This window comes from Crocodylus siamensis, chromosome 1, assembly GCF_052110815.1.
Source record: "Crocodylus siamensis isolate JL-2025a chromosome 1, ASM5211081v1, whole genome shotgun sequence".
In the NCBI taxonomy this organism is placed as follows: domain Eukaryota; kingdom Metazoa; phylum Chordata; order Crocodylia; family Crocodylidae; genus Crocodylus; species Crocodylus siamensis.
Window position 1 is genome coordinate 208,152,567 of NC_143395.1, and position 18,587 is coordinate 208,171,153.

Here is an 18,587-nt window from a genome sequence, read left to right on the forward strand (position 1 = left end):
TGATCTGCTTAACTGAGCTGGAAGCAGGTGAGAAGGGGGCATGCCTGAGATAAGACTTAGCTATACCTAGATATGTTTTTTTAAGTAAGGTTTTCAGAGGACATACCATGTATTTAATAATGTATATACTGTGTTACATAGAAACTATTTTGTAAGTCATATGGCAGAAATAACCTTTCCCAACATTTTTAAGGATACCCTGTTAATGGTATATTCTTATTTGTTTTGCAGCTGAGGAGATAAAAAAGCTCCGGAAACAGCTGGATGAGCTCCAAAAGGAAAATGGGCGATATATAGAACTCCTGAAAGCAAATGACATTTGCCTGTATGATGATCCCACAATCCATTGGAAAGGGAACCTCAAAAATGCAAAGGTCTCTGTTGTCATTTCCAGTGATCAGGTTCAAAAGAACATCATTGTCTATTCGAATGGGAGTCAGCCCAGTGGAAATAACCAGGGGGCACCTGTCCAGGGAATAACTTTCAATGTTGGGAATAATTTACAAAAACAAACAGCAAATGTTGTACCAGTCCAGAGAACTTGCAACCTAGTGTCCCCTGTGACTATTTCTGGTATTTGCCCTGCAGAAAACAAGCCATGGTCTCAAACCACAGTTTCTCCATTGGCATCCAGTCAGCCAGTTCCAGCAAGGAATCTTCTTGAGCTTTCCACCTCAGATAATGAGCAGGCCCTTCTTAGTTCTTCTACTGCCACCTTACAAAAGGCTTCTCACTCAGGGACAGAACCAGAACTATATTGTTCCTCAAGTAACATGTCACAGAATGATCAAAATGTCCCCCAAGCCAAACATGGACAAGAAAGTACCAAGTTAACAAAGAAAACAGTCACACCTGGCATCAGTCTTCCTCCTAATGCTACAATTGAGGCATCTCAAATTCAACAGGTGAATGTGTCCTATTCAAGGCTGCAGGATTCTAGAAGTGAATTTCAAGAAAGCTTTGTAGTTTCAGCCACTGCTACCACTTGTACCCCATCTGTGAGACTTTCCATCATGGATGGCTCCCCATCAGTAAATGTTCTCAAAAGTACAGACTTGGGAAGTAGTGCTGGCATGCCAGTGACTTCTGCAGTAGGAGTGAAGGCTTTAACAGCAATAAGCACACTGCCTGCCAGTTCTTTAGACAACTGTTGGTCTTTTTCTGGCTCTTCGAGTGTTGGTGCTTCTGACTTGAAAAACATGAGTAACCTGACATGGATCCCTTCAGTTGGAAACACACAGACTACATGGACTACTTTGCAATTAGCAGGAAACACTGTTCAGCCACTAAGCCAAACTCCTTCTGGTTTAATGACTGCATTATTAAATGAGCCAGTAACTAGTGCTCGTTCAGTATCTTCCACCTCCAATAGGCATTTGACTGCAAGCATGAGTCTGAATCCTTCTTTGACTGGAGACAGACAGGCAGCTGAACAAATTGTTGTTACCATGCCTTCTTGCCCATCATTACCTGTGCAGCCATTAATCACTCAGCCACAGGTTAAGGCCCAGCCTGCAGGAAATATACTTCCATTGAATTCAGCTATGCAGGTAATTCAGATGGCTCAACCAGTTGGTGGGTCAGCTGTTACTGCAGCACCAACTAATCAAAATGTCATAATTCTCCAGCCTCCAAACACTACCCCATGTCCTCCAATAGTGAGAGCTGAAGTTTCTAGCCAAACAGTTAGCCAGCAGATTGTGATTATACAAGCAGCTAATCAAAATCCGCTTCCCATCCTTTCTGCACAAGCCCCTGGTTCTGTCAGAGTTCCTGTGAATGGACCCAGTCCAATAACAAACTCTAACAACCCAGTGCAAAATGCCTCTGCTCCACAAACATTTGGAGGGAAGCATCTTGTCCATATATTACCAAGACCTTCCTCTTTACCATCTTCTAGCTCTACACAAACCTTTTCTGTTACCATGTCAAATCAACAGCATCCTCAGACCATCTCTTTAAATGGGCAGCTGTTTGCATTGCAACCTGTAATGTCCTCATCTGGAACTTCAAATCAGACCCCTATGCAAATTATTCAACCTACCACCAGCGAAGATCCAAATACTAATGTTGCCCTCAACACATTTGGTGCTTTAGCAAACCTCAATCAAAGTATATCACAAATGGCTGGGCAAAGCTGCTTACAGCTGCCACTCAGTCAGCCTACTAATCCCACAGTTTCCAGCAGCCAGATTGCCCCAATAAACTGTGTAGCACTACCAACTTCTACATCTTCCATAGCTACTGAAAGTTCAACAGTGTTACCCAGTGCTGCTCATTCAGTAAGCATGTCCCCTAAAAAACTTGCTAGTGTGCCATCTAATGTAAAATCAAAAAGGACAAATAAAAAACAGAGTACAAAAAAACATTTAATATCCATTAGCAAAAATTCATGTCCAGCAGTTCCTTGCAGAGATGTAGGGAAGTTTGATTGCACTAATGTGGAAGGTACAGACCAGTGTTCAAATAGTGAAGGACTGCTTAAAAATACACCTGTGCTATCACAAACCTTAGATGTATCACAAGCAAAGAGTGTGGCAGCACCAAGTCCTGTAAGCATTTCTGATGATTGTTCCAAAGAAGCTCATAATTCTGAACAGATGATGGGATCTGGCCATTTGCCAGAGCCAAGCTCAACAGAGATTCCTACTTCTTCACCGTTGAAATCAGTGATGTCAGAACAATTTGCATTGGTTCAGTCAAGTTCCAAAGATTCCATTCCTCAACAAGCATGGAGGTCTCAAAATAATCCACTGCCCAACTCTGCACTGCTGGAATCATCCCAATCCAATGCAACTCCTAGTGTCTCAATGTCTTCTCCTTGTGAAGCACATGTAACAATTTCTCAGATTCCTGAGACACCAAGAGCACAAAGTAGTGCAACAAACCATCCTTCTGAGACAGAAGCCATTTCAGAGACCTGCAGCATAGGGCAGAATTCTTCAACTGGAGTGCAAGGCACAGATTTGTTAGAGGGACAAGGTCTAACTAAAATGCTATCTGACCTTACTAAAGAAAGAACAGTTGCACAAAAAACCTCCTTTGCAGTTCATGTTGAACATTCTAATTTTTCCACAGAAAACTCCAAAACAATAGAAGCAAATGTCAGTTTGCCTGAGAAGCAGGAACTCTTGCTAATGAACACGGAAGGTGATACTCTCACACAACACCATTCTTGCATTTCTGACCAAGAGGTGGTTAATAGTTCTCTTATTTCTAGCAGACAGGCAGACTCTCCAATGTCGACTAGCTCTGGGAGCAGCCGTGGCTTCTCAGTTGCATCCATGTTGCCAGACGCATCTAAGGAAGATGTTACCAGCAGCACATCTACAAATACATATAGCAGCTGCACATTTTCAGAGCAAACTGATATAGTAGCTCTTGCAGCAAGAGCTATTTTTGACCAAGAGAACCTTGAGAAAGGTGGAGCGGGAGTACAAGTTAATATAAGGGATACTGTGCCTAAGTCTGCTGAAATTGCACCTTTGGAGAGAGAGCAGCAGTCTTTTAAACTACAACCACCTAAGGATAACAATGCAGGACAGTTGGAAATATCACCCAGCAAATTCAGTGCTCAGGATTCAGTGCAAACAAATATTGAAAGACCAGCTGAAAAACCAAGCTGTTCTGTAGGGGTAGAAACATCCAACACTTCTTTACAGATTTCAACATCCCACTCACCAAGTGTAACTAGCTTAAGTGTAAATAATCTTATACATCAAAGCTGCATAATACATCCTCTTGTGAGTTGCTCAGGTTTATCCCAGCCATCAGAGCAAACACCTGTTCCTGCAACTGTGAATCTTTCCATATCCTCTAGTTCCTTTGTCAGTCCGTCTCCAGGACCAGCTATGGTGACTGAATATGCTCAAGAACAACTGAATGCAATTAGGGCAAACCCCATGCAAGCACCCCAGATACAAGAACCACGCTTAAAGCAGCAGACCCATGAAAGTCTCAAGGATGCAGCTAAGCGTGCTGTGCAAGATGACTTTCTGCTTTCTACAGCAAAGAGGCAAAAGCAGTGTCAGACAACACCTATCGGGCTGGAAGGCATGGTCTTGATGAACCGAACACCAGATGGTATAGCTGATCAAAGTCAAATGCTGGTTAGTCAAATGCCTCCCAGTTCATCCAATCCAGTGGTGTCAGCGAGCAATCAAGGGCACACTGATGGCCTTAATAGATTATTCCCATCTACCAACAGTTTTGTAACAACTGTGAGGCAAACTGAAGTTCAATGCAGTTCTCAGCCTTCAATATCAGAGCAGCAAAGTCAAACAGGGGGTCAACATCTACAGTCCATTCAGCATGTTCCTGCCCCAGGCATATCGCATATTCATAGTAATCACCCATACTTAAAACAGCAGCAGGCTGGACAACTAAGAGAGAGACATCACTTGTACCAGATGCAGCATCACATTCCTCATGCAGAGAGTTCAGTTCATTTGCACCCCCATAATGTCCACCAACAAAGAACAATTCAACAGGAGGTGCAAATGCAAAAGAAACGAAGCCTTGTACAAGGAACCCAAACCACTCAACTTTCTTTGCAGCAGAAGCACCATGGTAGTGATCAAAGTCGGCAAAAAAATGGTCAGCCACATCCACACCACCAGCAAATGCAGCAGCAATTGCAGCAACACTTTGGAAATTCTCACCCTGAAAAGAACTGTGAAAACCCTGCAACAAGCAGAAACCATCATAATCATCCTCAGAGCCATATAAATCACGATATTCTGCATCAGCAACAAGATGTTAGCAACAGACAGCAAGCCTCAGGAGTTTCCTCTGAACATGTATCAGGGCATAACCAGATGCAGAGACTTATGACCTCAAGAGGTTTGGAGCAGCAAATGGTGTCCCAGCCAAGTACTGTAACTAGGCCATCGGATATGACCTGTGCCCCACACAGGCAGGAAAGAAACAGAGTTTCTAGTTACTCTGCAGAGGCACTGATTGGAAAGACACCTTCTAACACTGAACAGAGAATAGGTATACCTCTTCAAGGCCCTAGGGTTTCAGACCAACTTGAAATGAGAAGTTACCTTGATGTCTCCAGGAATAAAGGCTTGGTAATTCATAACATGCAGGGTCGTATATCCGTAGACCATGTAGTTGGTTCAGATGTGCAGCGGCTTTCTGATTGTCAGCCATTTAAGCCAGGTGGAGCTAGCCAGCAATCAGCAGGCAATTTTGATGTGCAGGCCTCAAGAAACAGTGACATTGGTAATTCTGTGTCATCCCTCAGAGGCATGCAATCACAAGTTTTTCGAATTAGTCAAAATACTGTGCAACCCATAGAGAGGCAAAAGAGGTTGCCTTATCAGCCAGTTCAGGGTATTCCAACTGGAAATGTTCTTCTACCGCGGGACAATGAAAACACATGCCACCAAAGTTTTATGCAGAGTTTACTTGCTCCTCATCTTGGAGATCAAGTTAGTGGAAGCCAAAGATCAATTTCAGAACATCAAAGGAATACACAGTGTGGTGCATCTTCCACCATTGAATATAATTGTCCCCCCACACGAGAGAGTGTCCACATCCGAAGAGATGGTGAAGCTCAGAATAGGGAAAGCTGTGACTTGTCTATGGGTACGATTAATACGAGGAACAATTCTTTAAATATTCCTTTTTCAAGTTCTTCTTCCTCGGGAGATATTCAGGGTCGAAACACAAGCCCAAATATTTCTGTACAGAAGTCCAACCCCATGAGAATGACTGACAGTCATGGAACCAAGAGCCACATGAATACACCTGTTTCTAGTAATCTGCATGGGGTTGTCCGGCCAGCTCTCCCTCACCCTGCAGTCTCTCATGGAAATGCAGAGCAAGGGCAACCACCTGTTCGTCAGCCAAATTCTTCTGTCACTCAACGATCCAGGCATCCTCTGCATGATAATAATGGCTCTAAAATCCGCCAGCCAGAAAGGAACCGATCTGGAAATCAAAGACATGGAAATGTATTTGACCCTAGTCTTCCCCATCTTCCTCTGTCTACCAGTGGCAGTATGATACTTGGGCGCCAACAATCTGCAGTAGAAAAAAGAGGCAGCATTGTCCGTTTTATGTCGGATAGCCCACAAGTGTCTAATGATAATGCAGCCCCTGACCAGCATACTCTGTCTCAAAATTTTGGGTTCCCTTTTATTCCAGAAGGTGGTATGAATCCACCAATAAATGCCAATACATCTTTCATTCCACCAGTTACTCAGCCCAGTGCCACTCGAACACCAGCCCTTATCCCAGTAGATCCTCAGAATACACTGCCATCATTCTACCCACCTTATTCTCCTGCCCATCCCACTCTGTCAAATGACATTTCCATCCCCTACTTTCCCAATCAAATGTTTCCTAATCCAAGCACAGAGAAGCCTAGTAGTGGAGGTTTAAACAATCGATTTGGATCCATTTTATCTCCTCCCAGACCCGTTGGTTTTGCTCAGCCAAGTTTTCCTCTTCTCCCAGATATGCCACCAATGCACATGACCAATACTTCACACTTATCCAATTTTAACTTGACATCTTTATTTCCAGAAATAGCCACAGCTCTTCCTCCAGATGGTTCAGCAATGTCACCTTTGCTTTCAATAGCAAACACATCAGCTTCAGATTCTTCCAAACAATCTTCAAACCGACCGGCCCATAATATAAGCCATATTCTAGGTCATGATTGCAGTTCAGCTGTATGAAAACTAATAGGCTGACATGGAGTCTGATGAGTTGTTTATAGATAAATATAGATCTTAGCTGGCATCTCTGAAGAGAACATTCATAGCAACACTTTGTATAAAATGATGTGTGTACATGGGTGCTTACTTATGTACATACTGTGTATCAACTGACTTTCAAGTACCAGTGCCTATAACAATGCTTACTAGTAACAGTAAGAGTGCAAAGCCTAGAGCTATGAAGGTATTGATTGTTGATTTTGCAACATTCAATAATCTGATTGTCCTGAGCTAACTGCCACCCTCAGTGTTTGGATCTAAAGCATCAAGTAAAATTTCAATTTTGTGGGAGCTGGGATTGAAGGAAACAAGTGTTTTGGATTTTATTTTAATGTTTGATTAATTTGCCCAGAAGGTACAGTGAAATATATATATTTTCTTTTTTGGTAAATTTATTTTCGAGCCTTACACACAAGTCAACTTGGTGTTAATTCAGACACCTTTGTGGGCTTTCTTACCTGGTAGAATTTGTCACATGTGCTCTACTCAAGGCTGACTTTATTCAGGAAAACCCATTGTGTGTGTTCTTGGCATCAGCAGCTAAAAAAGAAATTAAAATGCTCAAATTCCCTTTAAATATGACTTCATGTCTTTTTCCGAGGAGAAAATTTTAATTCAGATTTGTAACTGGTTCCTGCTAAACTGTGTGTTGCATTGTTAGTGTAATTTATTACTCCTTTTACTGATATCAACATAGATGCAGCAGTCCTCTTTGTTGTCATCTGTTTATTGTTAGTATGCTGCAAGTTACCTCAGGTATAGCTTTCTTATACCTTGTTTAGCACCTTCAGAATGAATCTATCTTTCTTTCTCTCTCTCCATTTTTTTTTTTTAAATTCATGTCTCCACATCTATGCTTTCATTCCTCCTTTCTTTGGATTAAGGCCTTTTCCTGTAATTGACAGCAAGTGGGCAGACTACTGTGCCTAAGTGGAACCCCACTGAAATTAATATGGCTCTTTGGAGGTACAGCAGTCTGCCTACTCTGTGTCATTGCAGGATGAGGATCCTAAATAAATGTTAATTCTTTGCACTTATATAGCACCTTTTATCTAAGCCAGTGTGACTGTGGATATATTAGTGTGTCAGGATTTAAGTTCATGGTATATTGGGAACTGCTTAGTAATATGAGCATGGTAATGTGTGTGTGGTGTTGGGGGAGAGAATGTTAAGCAAGATTTTTAATTGTCTGTAATTCTTTTGCAAAATTTTGGTCTCATGGTTTTAAATGAAAATATGGGAGGAACTAGGTAAGTGATATTTATTTAGTGACTTCTGTAAAATTGTTGTCTTAAGTAAGGTAGATATTCTTCATTATGCATCTGAAAATGATCATGGCAAGACTTTTTCTTAAGATCAGAAATAGTAACTATTAGTTTTGCTTCTAAACAAACCCCTTCCCCTCCTACTAGAGGGTCAGATTGCAGGTCTTGCTCCTTTGCAGTGTAGTAGAGAGGATTAACAGCCAGAGTTGCTCTGAGGCATCCTTTCCATGCAGGGAAAATTCAAAGCCATTAAATGCTTCAAATGCCTGCTTGTTGTAGCATGATTTAATCCAGTTGCTGCTGTCAAATCTCTGTGGGGTGAGGGGAACCGTGTAATGCCTCATTGTATCTGTGAAACATCACAGTGGGCATGTCTATGTGAGCTAGGATGCTGTAGCTCATCACTACAGAGATGTAGTGGGCATGAACCGTGACACTGATGCTATTGTGCGGTAGCAACAACCTACTGTGCAATAGGGTTGGAAATGACCCATGTGCCACTGGGACTGCACAGTAACAACTGTGCAGTCTGATGCACGTGTAGACGTGCGGAGTCTAGCCCATCTTCCTGGTAGATGTGATTGAAAAATGGAGTTTCCCTATCTTTCACCCCCTCTCTATGCCCACACTGATGTAACCAGAATTTTGTCTATAGATTGAGGGCTGGATTCTTATTTGGAGTAGGACTCGTACTGCTCTGGCAATGGATGGATGTCTGCTTTTATAATCTGCCTGAGGATGTCTCCATTTTTAATGTTGCTTCAGCTTGCAAATCAAAGGGAAGTGGTACTGTCTGAAACTGGAAATTCAATTCCAATCAAGATAGGGAGCATACTTAGGACACTGACTGTATTGATGTTTTATGTCTCTATCTTTAAAATTAAGCACCAGTTTACTCTCTTTAGTTTAGCTTGAAAACAGAACAATCCACAATTGTCAGTGCCACGGTTTGAGGTTACCATTCTAACCAAGAACAATAGGGGTAGAAATTAGCATAATGTTTTAGTTCTCTGATGGAGTGGATCTTCCAAGTCATGGGGAGAGCACCCACAGTTGAATCCCTCCATCACCACATATGCAGGCTGGTTGCAAGTCACATCTGGCCTGCAGGCCATAGGTTGCTAACCCTTGCTTTATGCCCATGTAAAGTTTTCATAAAGCACAACTGTTCTGATTTGGTATCATTTTACGTTAGAAAGCGTATATGACTGCTTAAGAAACAATGCTGTGGAAAATCAGGTCCACAGTTAATAAAATTAGATTGAATTTTAAAAGTTCCTAGACACTGCTTTATTTCTTCTCATACTTTCAGGCATCCGTATAGAACTACACAGCTGTTAAGACTCAGCTGCTTTAAGGTCTTTGAAAATTACAGAGTGAACTTGTGAACTTTGTGGAATAGATTCTTTCTTTGCATAATTTTATTGACTTTATTGGTCTTACACCCAGATCAAATTTTGTTGTGTGTGTTTGCCACAGGGGACACAGGGCTAATATATAGATATATACATAGTGATGCTTCATTTTAACCATGGAAAAATGTGGATTTGGGGTTACTTTTTTTAACTGAAATTGTTGGGTTTTTTTAATCGGACAAAACCAGGATATAGTATTAATCAAATGACTTTTGTAGAAACAACTTATTAAGTGCAGAAAGAGGGATTTCCTTCCATTCTGCCCCACTTAGTCATGATAATTTTTATTGAACTCCAACCAAATTCCATTGCAGGATTTTTTATACTATATTACACTGAACTTTAAAAGTAGTTAAATGATTTGTTAACCAATCCTGATTACTTTATTAAAATTGACATAGCAGTTTGTCTAGGATTAGGATGAGTACTGTGCAAAGATGTGGTGATCATAAAAAAACTCTAGAGACCTTAAAAATGAACCACCTCCTTTTTTGAGGCATATAATGAACGCTGTTTTGGCATGTGTTGCACTCCATTTTTTTTCGGGGGGGGGGGAACAATTCTGCCACTGAGTGCAAAATAATAACTTATTTTTCTTCCATTTTTCCCTCTTAGACAGCTCACAATTTCCACTTCAAGATACAGCCTTGCAGCTGTATTTCTGTGGAAGGAACCAGTGACCTCCAGTTGCCAGCTAAATGACTACAAAATATATGTTCTTTATGGATGCCTGATTTATAGTCTACCATATCTACTTAAAAGGCAGCAATCCAGAATTCAAAATTATCTACTTCCATACAGCTCATATTTTGCTGTTATCTAGTATTCTGTAGGAATAAGAAATGAAATAAAAATACTAATGGGTTAAATTGTATTTTTATTTGCTTCAAAACTGCAGCAGTGGAACTCCACAGTCCTCAATGAAGTTACTCAACCTTTATATTAATGTAATGCAGAGAAAAAATATGTTCCTTGTTTGTAAATGAGTTAACAAGATTTGTCTGTACTTAAGTCTGGTCTTTTGGGCAAGCTGCCAAGTGCTCAATCTCCTCAGGTATCTGTTTTGGTAATAGCTAGGATAGGGGTACAAACTTTAATGTTGTATTCTCCCAAGATTGGAATTGTATGAATGAAAGCATTTCTTTTCCTACTGCACTAAGACATGTATATGCATTTTGTGTGTGCATGTATAGATTCACACAAACATACTAAATACATATTAGTATGTGCATATGTGTATATATAAAGTAAAAGTTAACTTTCCAATTTGTACAACTGTGAGCAGCCATTCCTCAATGCCTAGCAGTAGTATAAGAGAGTACTAATTAACTTGGTGTTGCACTGTTTTTTGACAGTCACTCCCGGGGTTAATAAATTACATTACTGATAAATGGGAATGTAGTCTCCTTGCTGTGAGATTGTGATGTTAATTAATTAAACTCACTAATGTGTGCCCTAAGTCTCTGCAGCAGTTTAAGAGCAAGCAGGTGTCTTGTTATAGGTATCTACTTTTCATTTTAATTCATTTATTTCTGATATATAGGGCTAGTCATTTTCTTACAGTTTTCATAGTTTCTTGGGTGTTTGTGGGGGAAAAACTGATATGAGAGCAATAACTGAGACAGTGGAGAAATGCAGAGAAAGAGAAAGCAGCCATCTCTCTTCTTCATTCCTTTCTAAGGCGGCTGGACTGCAGAGAGATTTAAATGTTGTTAAAAAGCTTTAAATAGTTTGTATTACAAAATTAAGGTTAATTTAATTAAAAAAGGGAAAGAATGACCTTACAGTCCCTTTTACTATAAATTTACTTACCTTTGCTTTTTTCCCAGGGACCATACTGTGTCTGAGAAACACTAGCCCTACCAATGAGCGCAATATTCTTGCTGTCCTAATGTGAGATAGTATGCCTCATTGTAGTTAGGTAAAGGTATATCTTTTCCCATCTCTTTTAGAATTAGGTCACAGATGATAATAAGATAAAAATTTCAATTACCAGTTTATATTTTAGTGGTGATCCCGATTCTCGCCTACCACATCTTGATAGAAATAAAAAGTTTTTTTTATTGGGAGAGATGGATTTGAACACCACTATATAACCTGAATATGTTACTTTATCTTGTAGCACAGAACTCTTGAACGTTCCTCCAAATCTATAGAAATTCAGCAATTCTTATTTAAAAGCTCTCAATGATCTTTTTTTTCTCTTTTAACTGTCTTTTATTATTCGAATTACATAACAAAAATTATTGTTTTCTTAAATAGTTCGGAATTTTCTTCTCCAATTCCTAACAGACAGCTTCTTCAGACTGTGGCAATTACAACGTTCAGTCTTAGAAAAAATTAAGATAAACAAACAAAACAGGAAGAAAACCCTTTTGAGATGAGGTTGCTCAGTATCCTCATCTCTTTTTAGGGTTACGTTTATAAAATAATGAAAGTCTTTCTGACATCTCTCCTGACTGTCTGCATCGGGGTTTCAATTTTTAGAGTCTGCAATCCTCACTACTCTCCAACTCACTTTTATTTCTTTTTGTTTTCTTAACATAAAACCTTAAAGGAGAATTTTTACTTGTTTCTGCAGGGCTTTCAGGTTCTCCGTCTATTTATCTGGTTTCTGTACCTTGTTTACATCAACGGGTCTTCAGCTGGAGTCTCTCTCTGTCTCTGGCTTGTAAGACTCTACTTAGTCTCTTGATCTGCTGTCTGTTGGCTCTCCATTGCTCCAAGCATCCCGCACACCTGCTTGGGCTCCTCCCTGTGTCGTGTCACACTTCTGTCCCTCATTCGGGTCTCTTCTTGTCCCTGCCTCTCTCTAGGGCTGTTCCAAATTCATGGAGCAGTCACTCTGGGAGTGCGGCTCCTGGCATGCTTTCTTTTCCTTCCCTGGCTCCTGCCTACCCTCGGGCAGTATCAGAATAGTCTTCTTCTCTTCCTCACACCTAACTATAAATTGAATCCAGGAAGTGTCTTTGTTTTTGGGAGACAATGTCAGCTGCTGCCCAAGTGGGGAGAGGTGTTTCAGTGCATTGTGTATGGGCAGGTAGAAAGACTTAACATCTGAAGTACTTCCACTGGTATCAAGCATTTGTTTCTTCTGTCACTGAAGTTTTTATAATAGATTTCTGGTTGATGGAAAAGCTTTGATGCAAAGCTAGTTGTCTTCATAAGATTTCTGGAAAATTTCATTGGGAAAAAGGGCTTGTCTAACCTATCAATTAATTTGGTTTTTAGAATTATTATATACCTTCTTTGGAGAGAGAAGTCCAGAAGTGGCATGCAAGTTGATGCAAGTTCATTGTGTTCGGTTAAAATATAAATAGGTTTTTCCTTAGATGCTCTCCCTATCAGATACCTGTTGGCATCTGTTTCTGTTACAGATTAGCTGAAAATTAAAAAGGCAGAGTATATTTTAAAAATAATTTAAAATATTGTTTTCCATCAAAAATAGTTGATGATAATCCCAGAAAGGAATTTACTCTTGTTCATTTGTGAGTACTATTTTGTTACTGAAGATTGCTAATCTGTGGTTTTGCTTGCCTTTTTTTTTAATTGAAGGGAAAAGATGTGAAAAAACTACATGCAAAATGACCTGGGTTTTGCAAAGAAAAGGGTAAGAACATAGATATAATTCTGAGTCTATCAACCTATAAAATATTGCTCCATGCAACTGTGATGGTATTGCTATAGCTAGCAAGCACCGTGTATTTCTATAGCTTTCAGCTTTCTCCAGATGAGTTCTACAAACTCGGTGTAAGTAGACCCAAGAAGTAAATTTGCATATATTTTAGTGTAACATTTTGATGTTTTCTTGGAGGTGCTTAAGAGAATAAGAGCAGGAGCAACCTGAAGCAGTAAGATAGTTGTTAATGCTTTACACTTATAAAACAGTTTTCATCAGAAGCATTGAGTTCCAACAATGGAATCCTGTTCAGTTTTTTGGGTGCCCAGACAACAAGTTTTAGTCATGTACATTGTTGTCCAAGTCCCCAAAATGTCATTAACACACTGGTTGACGTTCTAGTCCTGCACACATAGCCCTGCTCATACAAACAGCTATATATGCACCTAGTAGTAGAACGCTAACCTGTGCTTAAATGGCGTCTTGGGCAGTTAGGCAATCATATAAGTGACTAGATCTGGTCATCTAGGTGTCCAAAAAAAGAACAGAATGCCAGCCAAAGAGTTTTACAAAGATGTGCAAACATTCCTGTTTTTAGTAGCTAGGGAAACTCAAACACAAAGAAGAGAAGTGATTCATTCAAGGTCACAGAACCAGATTGTAACCCAAGTCTTTCAACTCATGTTTCCTATTCCAACATTAGACTGCAGTCTATGTAAAATAGCATCTCTCTGCAAAGTGCTATGCTAGTCTGAAGAGAGAGCCTTCTGAATTTTGCAGGCTTCCTTACTACACATTACAAGTGTGCAGTTACTGCCATGTGAGGGGACTTATGCGGTTGAAAGCAAGTGGTCTAGCATGGGTTTGCAGTCAGAAGAGCAACCACAACATACATGCAGAGAAAAGAAGTCAAATTATTTCTGACTTACTGTTGTTTTTAAATATTATGAGCTGTTCAGCTTACTTGTTTTTAAATATTATGAGCTGTTCAGCTTACCGCAGGCTTTTCTTTGTAAATTCTTTGTAAAGCTACTGTTAACCAATTGTATTTTTTAAGAGCTGTGATCCTTTCTCCCCTTTGGAGATCTACCATTAATAGTAACCTTACTTTAGCTAAGGAAGATTACATGGAAGAAGTACAGAAATCAGATTTTTTAATACCAAAATGCTCCAGTGTTTTAGTATCAACTGCTATATTGGGCTCCATTCATTGGTTTTGTCTTTGATTTTCTGCTATTTTTACCATGCTATTTTTACACTGGTCCAGCTTTATCACTTGGTCCATATGTGCTAGTGCACACAGGACCCCAAGCAGTCACAACTGTTATTTTATGCTGCATTAAAGCAGATCCACACAGCACAGACCTTACCCACAGCAACTGCCTGTACCCTGTCAAAACTCCCATGTTCACTAGTTCTAATACCATTGATGAATCCATTATAACAGTATTTGAAAGCTTTAGCAAAAATTTCCTGGTGTAAACAAGGCCGTTGTCACAAAACCATTTTCTCTCCATGTTAACAATGATTTTAAATATGCAGCTTCTTATTAAGCAGTGCTATTTTTTTCAGAGATCCACTTTTCCTTTGATAAAGTGAAAACAGTAGGGCAACACTTTTTACTCTAAACTGGCTAAATGTTTGTATATAAATCTATTTTATATAAATGAGCTTAGTATAAACTTTCAACTCATAACTTTTAACTATGCTAACTACTTTTCTGCTGATCATAAACATGGGCATAACTAAAATGGAAATGTATTGTACTCATTTCCTTATTCTCACACAGTAAGAAGGAAAGCCAGTAAGAATGTCACTGTAAGCAGTTAATCCAAGATGCTGTTCCTCTCCATAATGTACTATTTTTTTATTTATATTCAGTTTAGGATCTTTTACTGTATTCCTTTTGCTGTATCTGCAAATCTCCTGGATATAGTCCCAATGGAACTCTTAGTTATTGTTTTGTAATAGATAAAGAAAAAATTGGGAGTAAAATGTATAATAAGTATAATCAAGAATGTCATCTTGCAATTGCGAATAAGATCTTGTTCTGTTTATTTCGACATTTTTATGAATGTGTTGCATTCATATGTAAATATCCCAAACCACAATCTTACTCAAACTTTGGAAATTTCTACTGTTAAATGTAACACTTTGTTTAATGGTTGTAATATCTATTTGTATAGGTATGAACATCATAGTATTTTATTAAAAAAATACTGTTTTTGTGCTGTGTGGCGTTTTTTTTTGCACTGTGTATATAATTTTCAACAGAAAACAAATTAAAGTTGTAATTTTTTTTCAGTTTCCTTAAAAATTAGTATTATATTTTGTTGTTCCTCCATTTTTTCTTGGTCAATTTAGTTCTGTGCTTATGAGTGCTTTGTCAGGGTGTTGTCTGTGCTGCTACTGCATGCAGTGTGTGTTCCCTTGGAAACCTTACTCTTACACAAAGAATGGGCAGAGGCTTAGTTCAATGACCAAGGCTCAGTCAGGTTTATTACCTACAAAGCACCAACCCAGTAACACTCTTGTCCAAAGGGTTACAACATGGGATTATAGGAAAGTAGTTCAGCCTCTGCTCAAGGCAGGATCATTCCCGACTGAACTGTTTTAGCTGAATGTCTGTCTAGCTTGCTTTTGAAAATCTCCAGGGGTGGGATTCCACAGCTTCACTATGTAGCCCATTCTAATGCCTATCTACTGCCATTGTCAGAGTATTTATTCTTCAACTTAAATTTACTTTGCTGCAGTTTGAAGCCATTGCTCCTAGCCTGTTCTCTGTGGATGTAGGGAACAGGACTATCTTCAGGCTCTCTGTAATTACCTTTTAGGTGTTTGAACATACAATCCTGTCTCATGTTTCTCTTCACCAGGATAAATAACCTCAGCTTTGAGGCTTTCCACATAAATTATGTTTCCTTGACCTCTAATAATTTTTTTGCTTTTCTCTGGACTCTTTCCAATCTGTTTGCATCTTTCTTGAAGTGCAGGGCCCAAGACTGGACACAACTCCAGGTGAGGCCTCACTAGTAACAAGTAAAGCAGAAGAATCACTTCCCTTGATTTGCACATGAGACTAATGTTAATACAACCCAGTATTTTACAGTAAAAGCACACTTGAGCCAAGGCCAGAATAAGAGGCCCCAGGGCAAAAGCTGCAGCCAGAGTAAATAGGCTTGGCTGCCTGATTGGGTCATCGGGACTGGGAAGAGACCCTTCCCTTGCAACTCTTTCCCAGCCCCCTGCCCAGATGGGGGCAGCAAGCCTCTGGTGGGGTGGGGAATCTGGTGCACCAGTGGGGGAGCTAGCAATGAACCCTGCTCAGCTAGGGGTTGCTGGAAGCTGTTGCACTGGTGTGACAGCTCCTGGATGCCTCTAGCTGAGTGTGAATTTCCTGTACAGCCTGGGGCTCACTACAAACTGCCCCACCAGAAGCTCCCCAGTCCCAGTGCTGCTCAGCTCTCTGCTCCTCAGTACCCTAGGGAGCCAATAGCCCCATCGCACTGGGACAGGGCTAGGGCAAAGACAGACCTGGTCCCTGTGCTGATTGGCTGACTGTGAGCCAAGAGCTGAGCAGTGGCAGGATCGGGCCTCCTGCTGGTGTGGCTGATGAGAAGCAAATTTGTTCCCAGTCAGCATCTACATAAGCCCTCTACATAAGTAGATACTGCACAGTTTGTTTAGTACCTGTTGATGCTTGTATATGTGATGGGTTTTATTCTATGCTGTCTAAATTGAAACAGTAAGTTTTTAATTGAAACCTACCGTTTCAATTTAGGGGTTTCTATCACTTATGGCAATGGGCCTGATCCTTTTTTTTTCTGGTGGAGCCTGCCTACAGTTGGGGGGCAGCTGTCAGGAGGCTGAGCATCCCCTGAACTACAGGGGGCCCTGGTTCTTCCCTTTGCAGTGGTGGTGGCCCCGGGGCCACCTGGGCAGGCTGCTAGTAGGCCAGGTGTTTCCCCAGCTTGGAGGCAGCACCCAGCTGGATCTAACTTCCTTGAACCTGCTGGGGCTTCCAGTGCCCTATACACTGTCCCTGCCACCTTCCCATTGCCTGGGACTGCCTGAGAACAGGCTGGCTTGTCCCTGGGGCAGTGCAGAGAGGTGGCAGGAGGGTGGCTGGGTGTGCTGGGGGCTGGAGAAAGTGGTGGGGATGGTGCACAGGGTGCTGGAAGACCGGGCGGGCTCAGGAAGCTCTGGCTTGGCAGGCTTCCAGCAGCCTATGCACCAACCCCATAACCTTCACCAGCTGCCCTCCTGCCACCTCCCTGCACTGCCCCAGGAACAAGCTAGCCTGTTCACAGCGTCAATGCATGGGGCACTGTAAGCCCCAGCAGGCTTCAGAAAGAGTTGCATCCAGCCGGGTGCTGCCTCCGAGCTGGGCAGCCTGCCCAGGCAGCAGCTTGCCTGCTAGCAGCCTTCTCGGGCAGCTGCAGGGACACCACTGCTGTAGAGGGAAGGACCTGGACCCTGTTCAGCTCAGGGGCTGCTTGGTCTGCCAGCAGCTTGCCCTCCAGCTGCAGGAGAGGCAGGCAGGCTCTTTCCAGGCTGGTTTTTGCTCCATGAGGAATCCTTCAGCCAGCAACAGTAAGAAACAGTCTTTAAACAAATGAAGTAAATAAAACCTGGTTGTTCTGTCCCAGACACAGGTCCTTTGTGGCTCTGACCTTCGCAGCAGCCTTGCCCTCCAAGTAGTTCAGCAGTTCAACTCTACTTTCAAGGTTTAACTCCCAAGGAGCAACTTCATCATTAGCGGCATTCTTAGCTCAGCAACACTGGATGACTTCTACTAAGGGGACAGGGCACCCTATAATACATCCCTTCTTAGAAAAACCTTTGCTTGGAAAACAGTGTTACCACCAGAAGATAATAATTCTTTTTTTACGTTGGAGGTTAAAGGAACCACAAAAATCAATTTGCAAAGCAGACCATGACCTAAAACTACTGTTGTTAAAAGTTACAGATTCTGATGAGACTACTACTCTTTCAGATTCAGATCTGGCCACCATCATCCATGGTTTTGTAACCTCAAGGCTACACTACTGGAATGCTCTGTATACAGGGCTGCACTTGAAAACTGTCTAGAACATGCTACTAATGCATAACATGATGGCCTGCCTTCTGACAGGATTGCGTCACTAGGACCTTATAACTCCAGTCCTGCAGCATCTGTGCTGGGTCCTAATAGCTCTCTGGGCACAATTCAGAGCACTAAGGGAATTTAAGAGATTTAGATCTCTAAGGGAAAAATAGTGGCAGGGAGCTTTGAACTAAAACTCATTGAACAAGCTTTAGTTCAAAGCACCCCACTGCCATTTTTTAGCATGGGGATGCTGATCCACATGATGCTAGAGTCTGCTGGAGTGCAGTGGACTACCAATGTGGGGGGGGAGGGGGCCATTTGGGCCCTCCAGGGGGTACTCAGAAGTGGCATGGAGAAGCGCCAGCAGCACTTCCAGTTTTGCTGCTGGCATTTCTGGGCTCAGTAATTGGCCATTGTGGGAAGGCTCCAGAGACCCATGGTATGCCACTGCTGGAGTGCATTACTTTC

General features: G+C 41.2%; 1 protein-coding gene across 5 annotated transcripts in view; it reads left to right on the forward strand.

Moving 5' to 3' along the window:
* Positions 1-15,256, forward strand: part of USF3 (upstream transcription factor family member 3) — a 137,058-nt gene extending 121,802 nt beyond the window's left edge. For all 5 annotated transcript variants that reach the window (XM_090053896.1, XM_090053916.1, XM_090053909.1 and 2 more), the window contains one exon: positions 232-15,256. In XM_090053896.1, coding sequence (XP_089910022.1) covers positions 232-6,692 — 6,461 coding nt within the window. In that variant the 3' untranslated portion in view covers positions 6,693-15,256. The remainder of the gene's footprint in view (positions 1-231) is intronic.
* Positions 15,257-18,587: the final 3,331 nt, after the last annotated feature.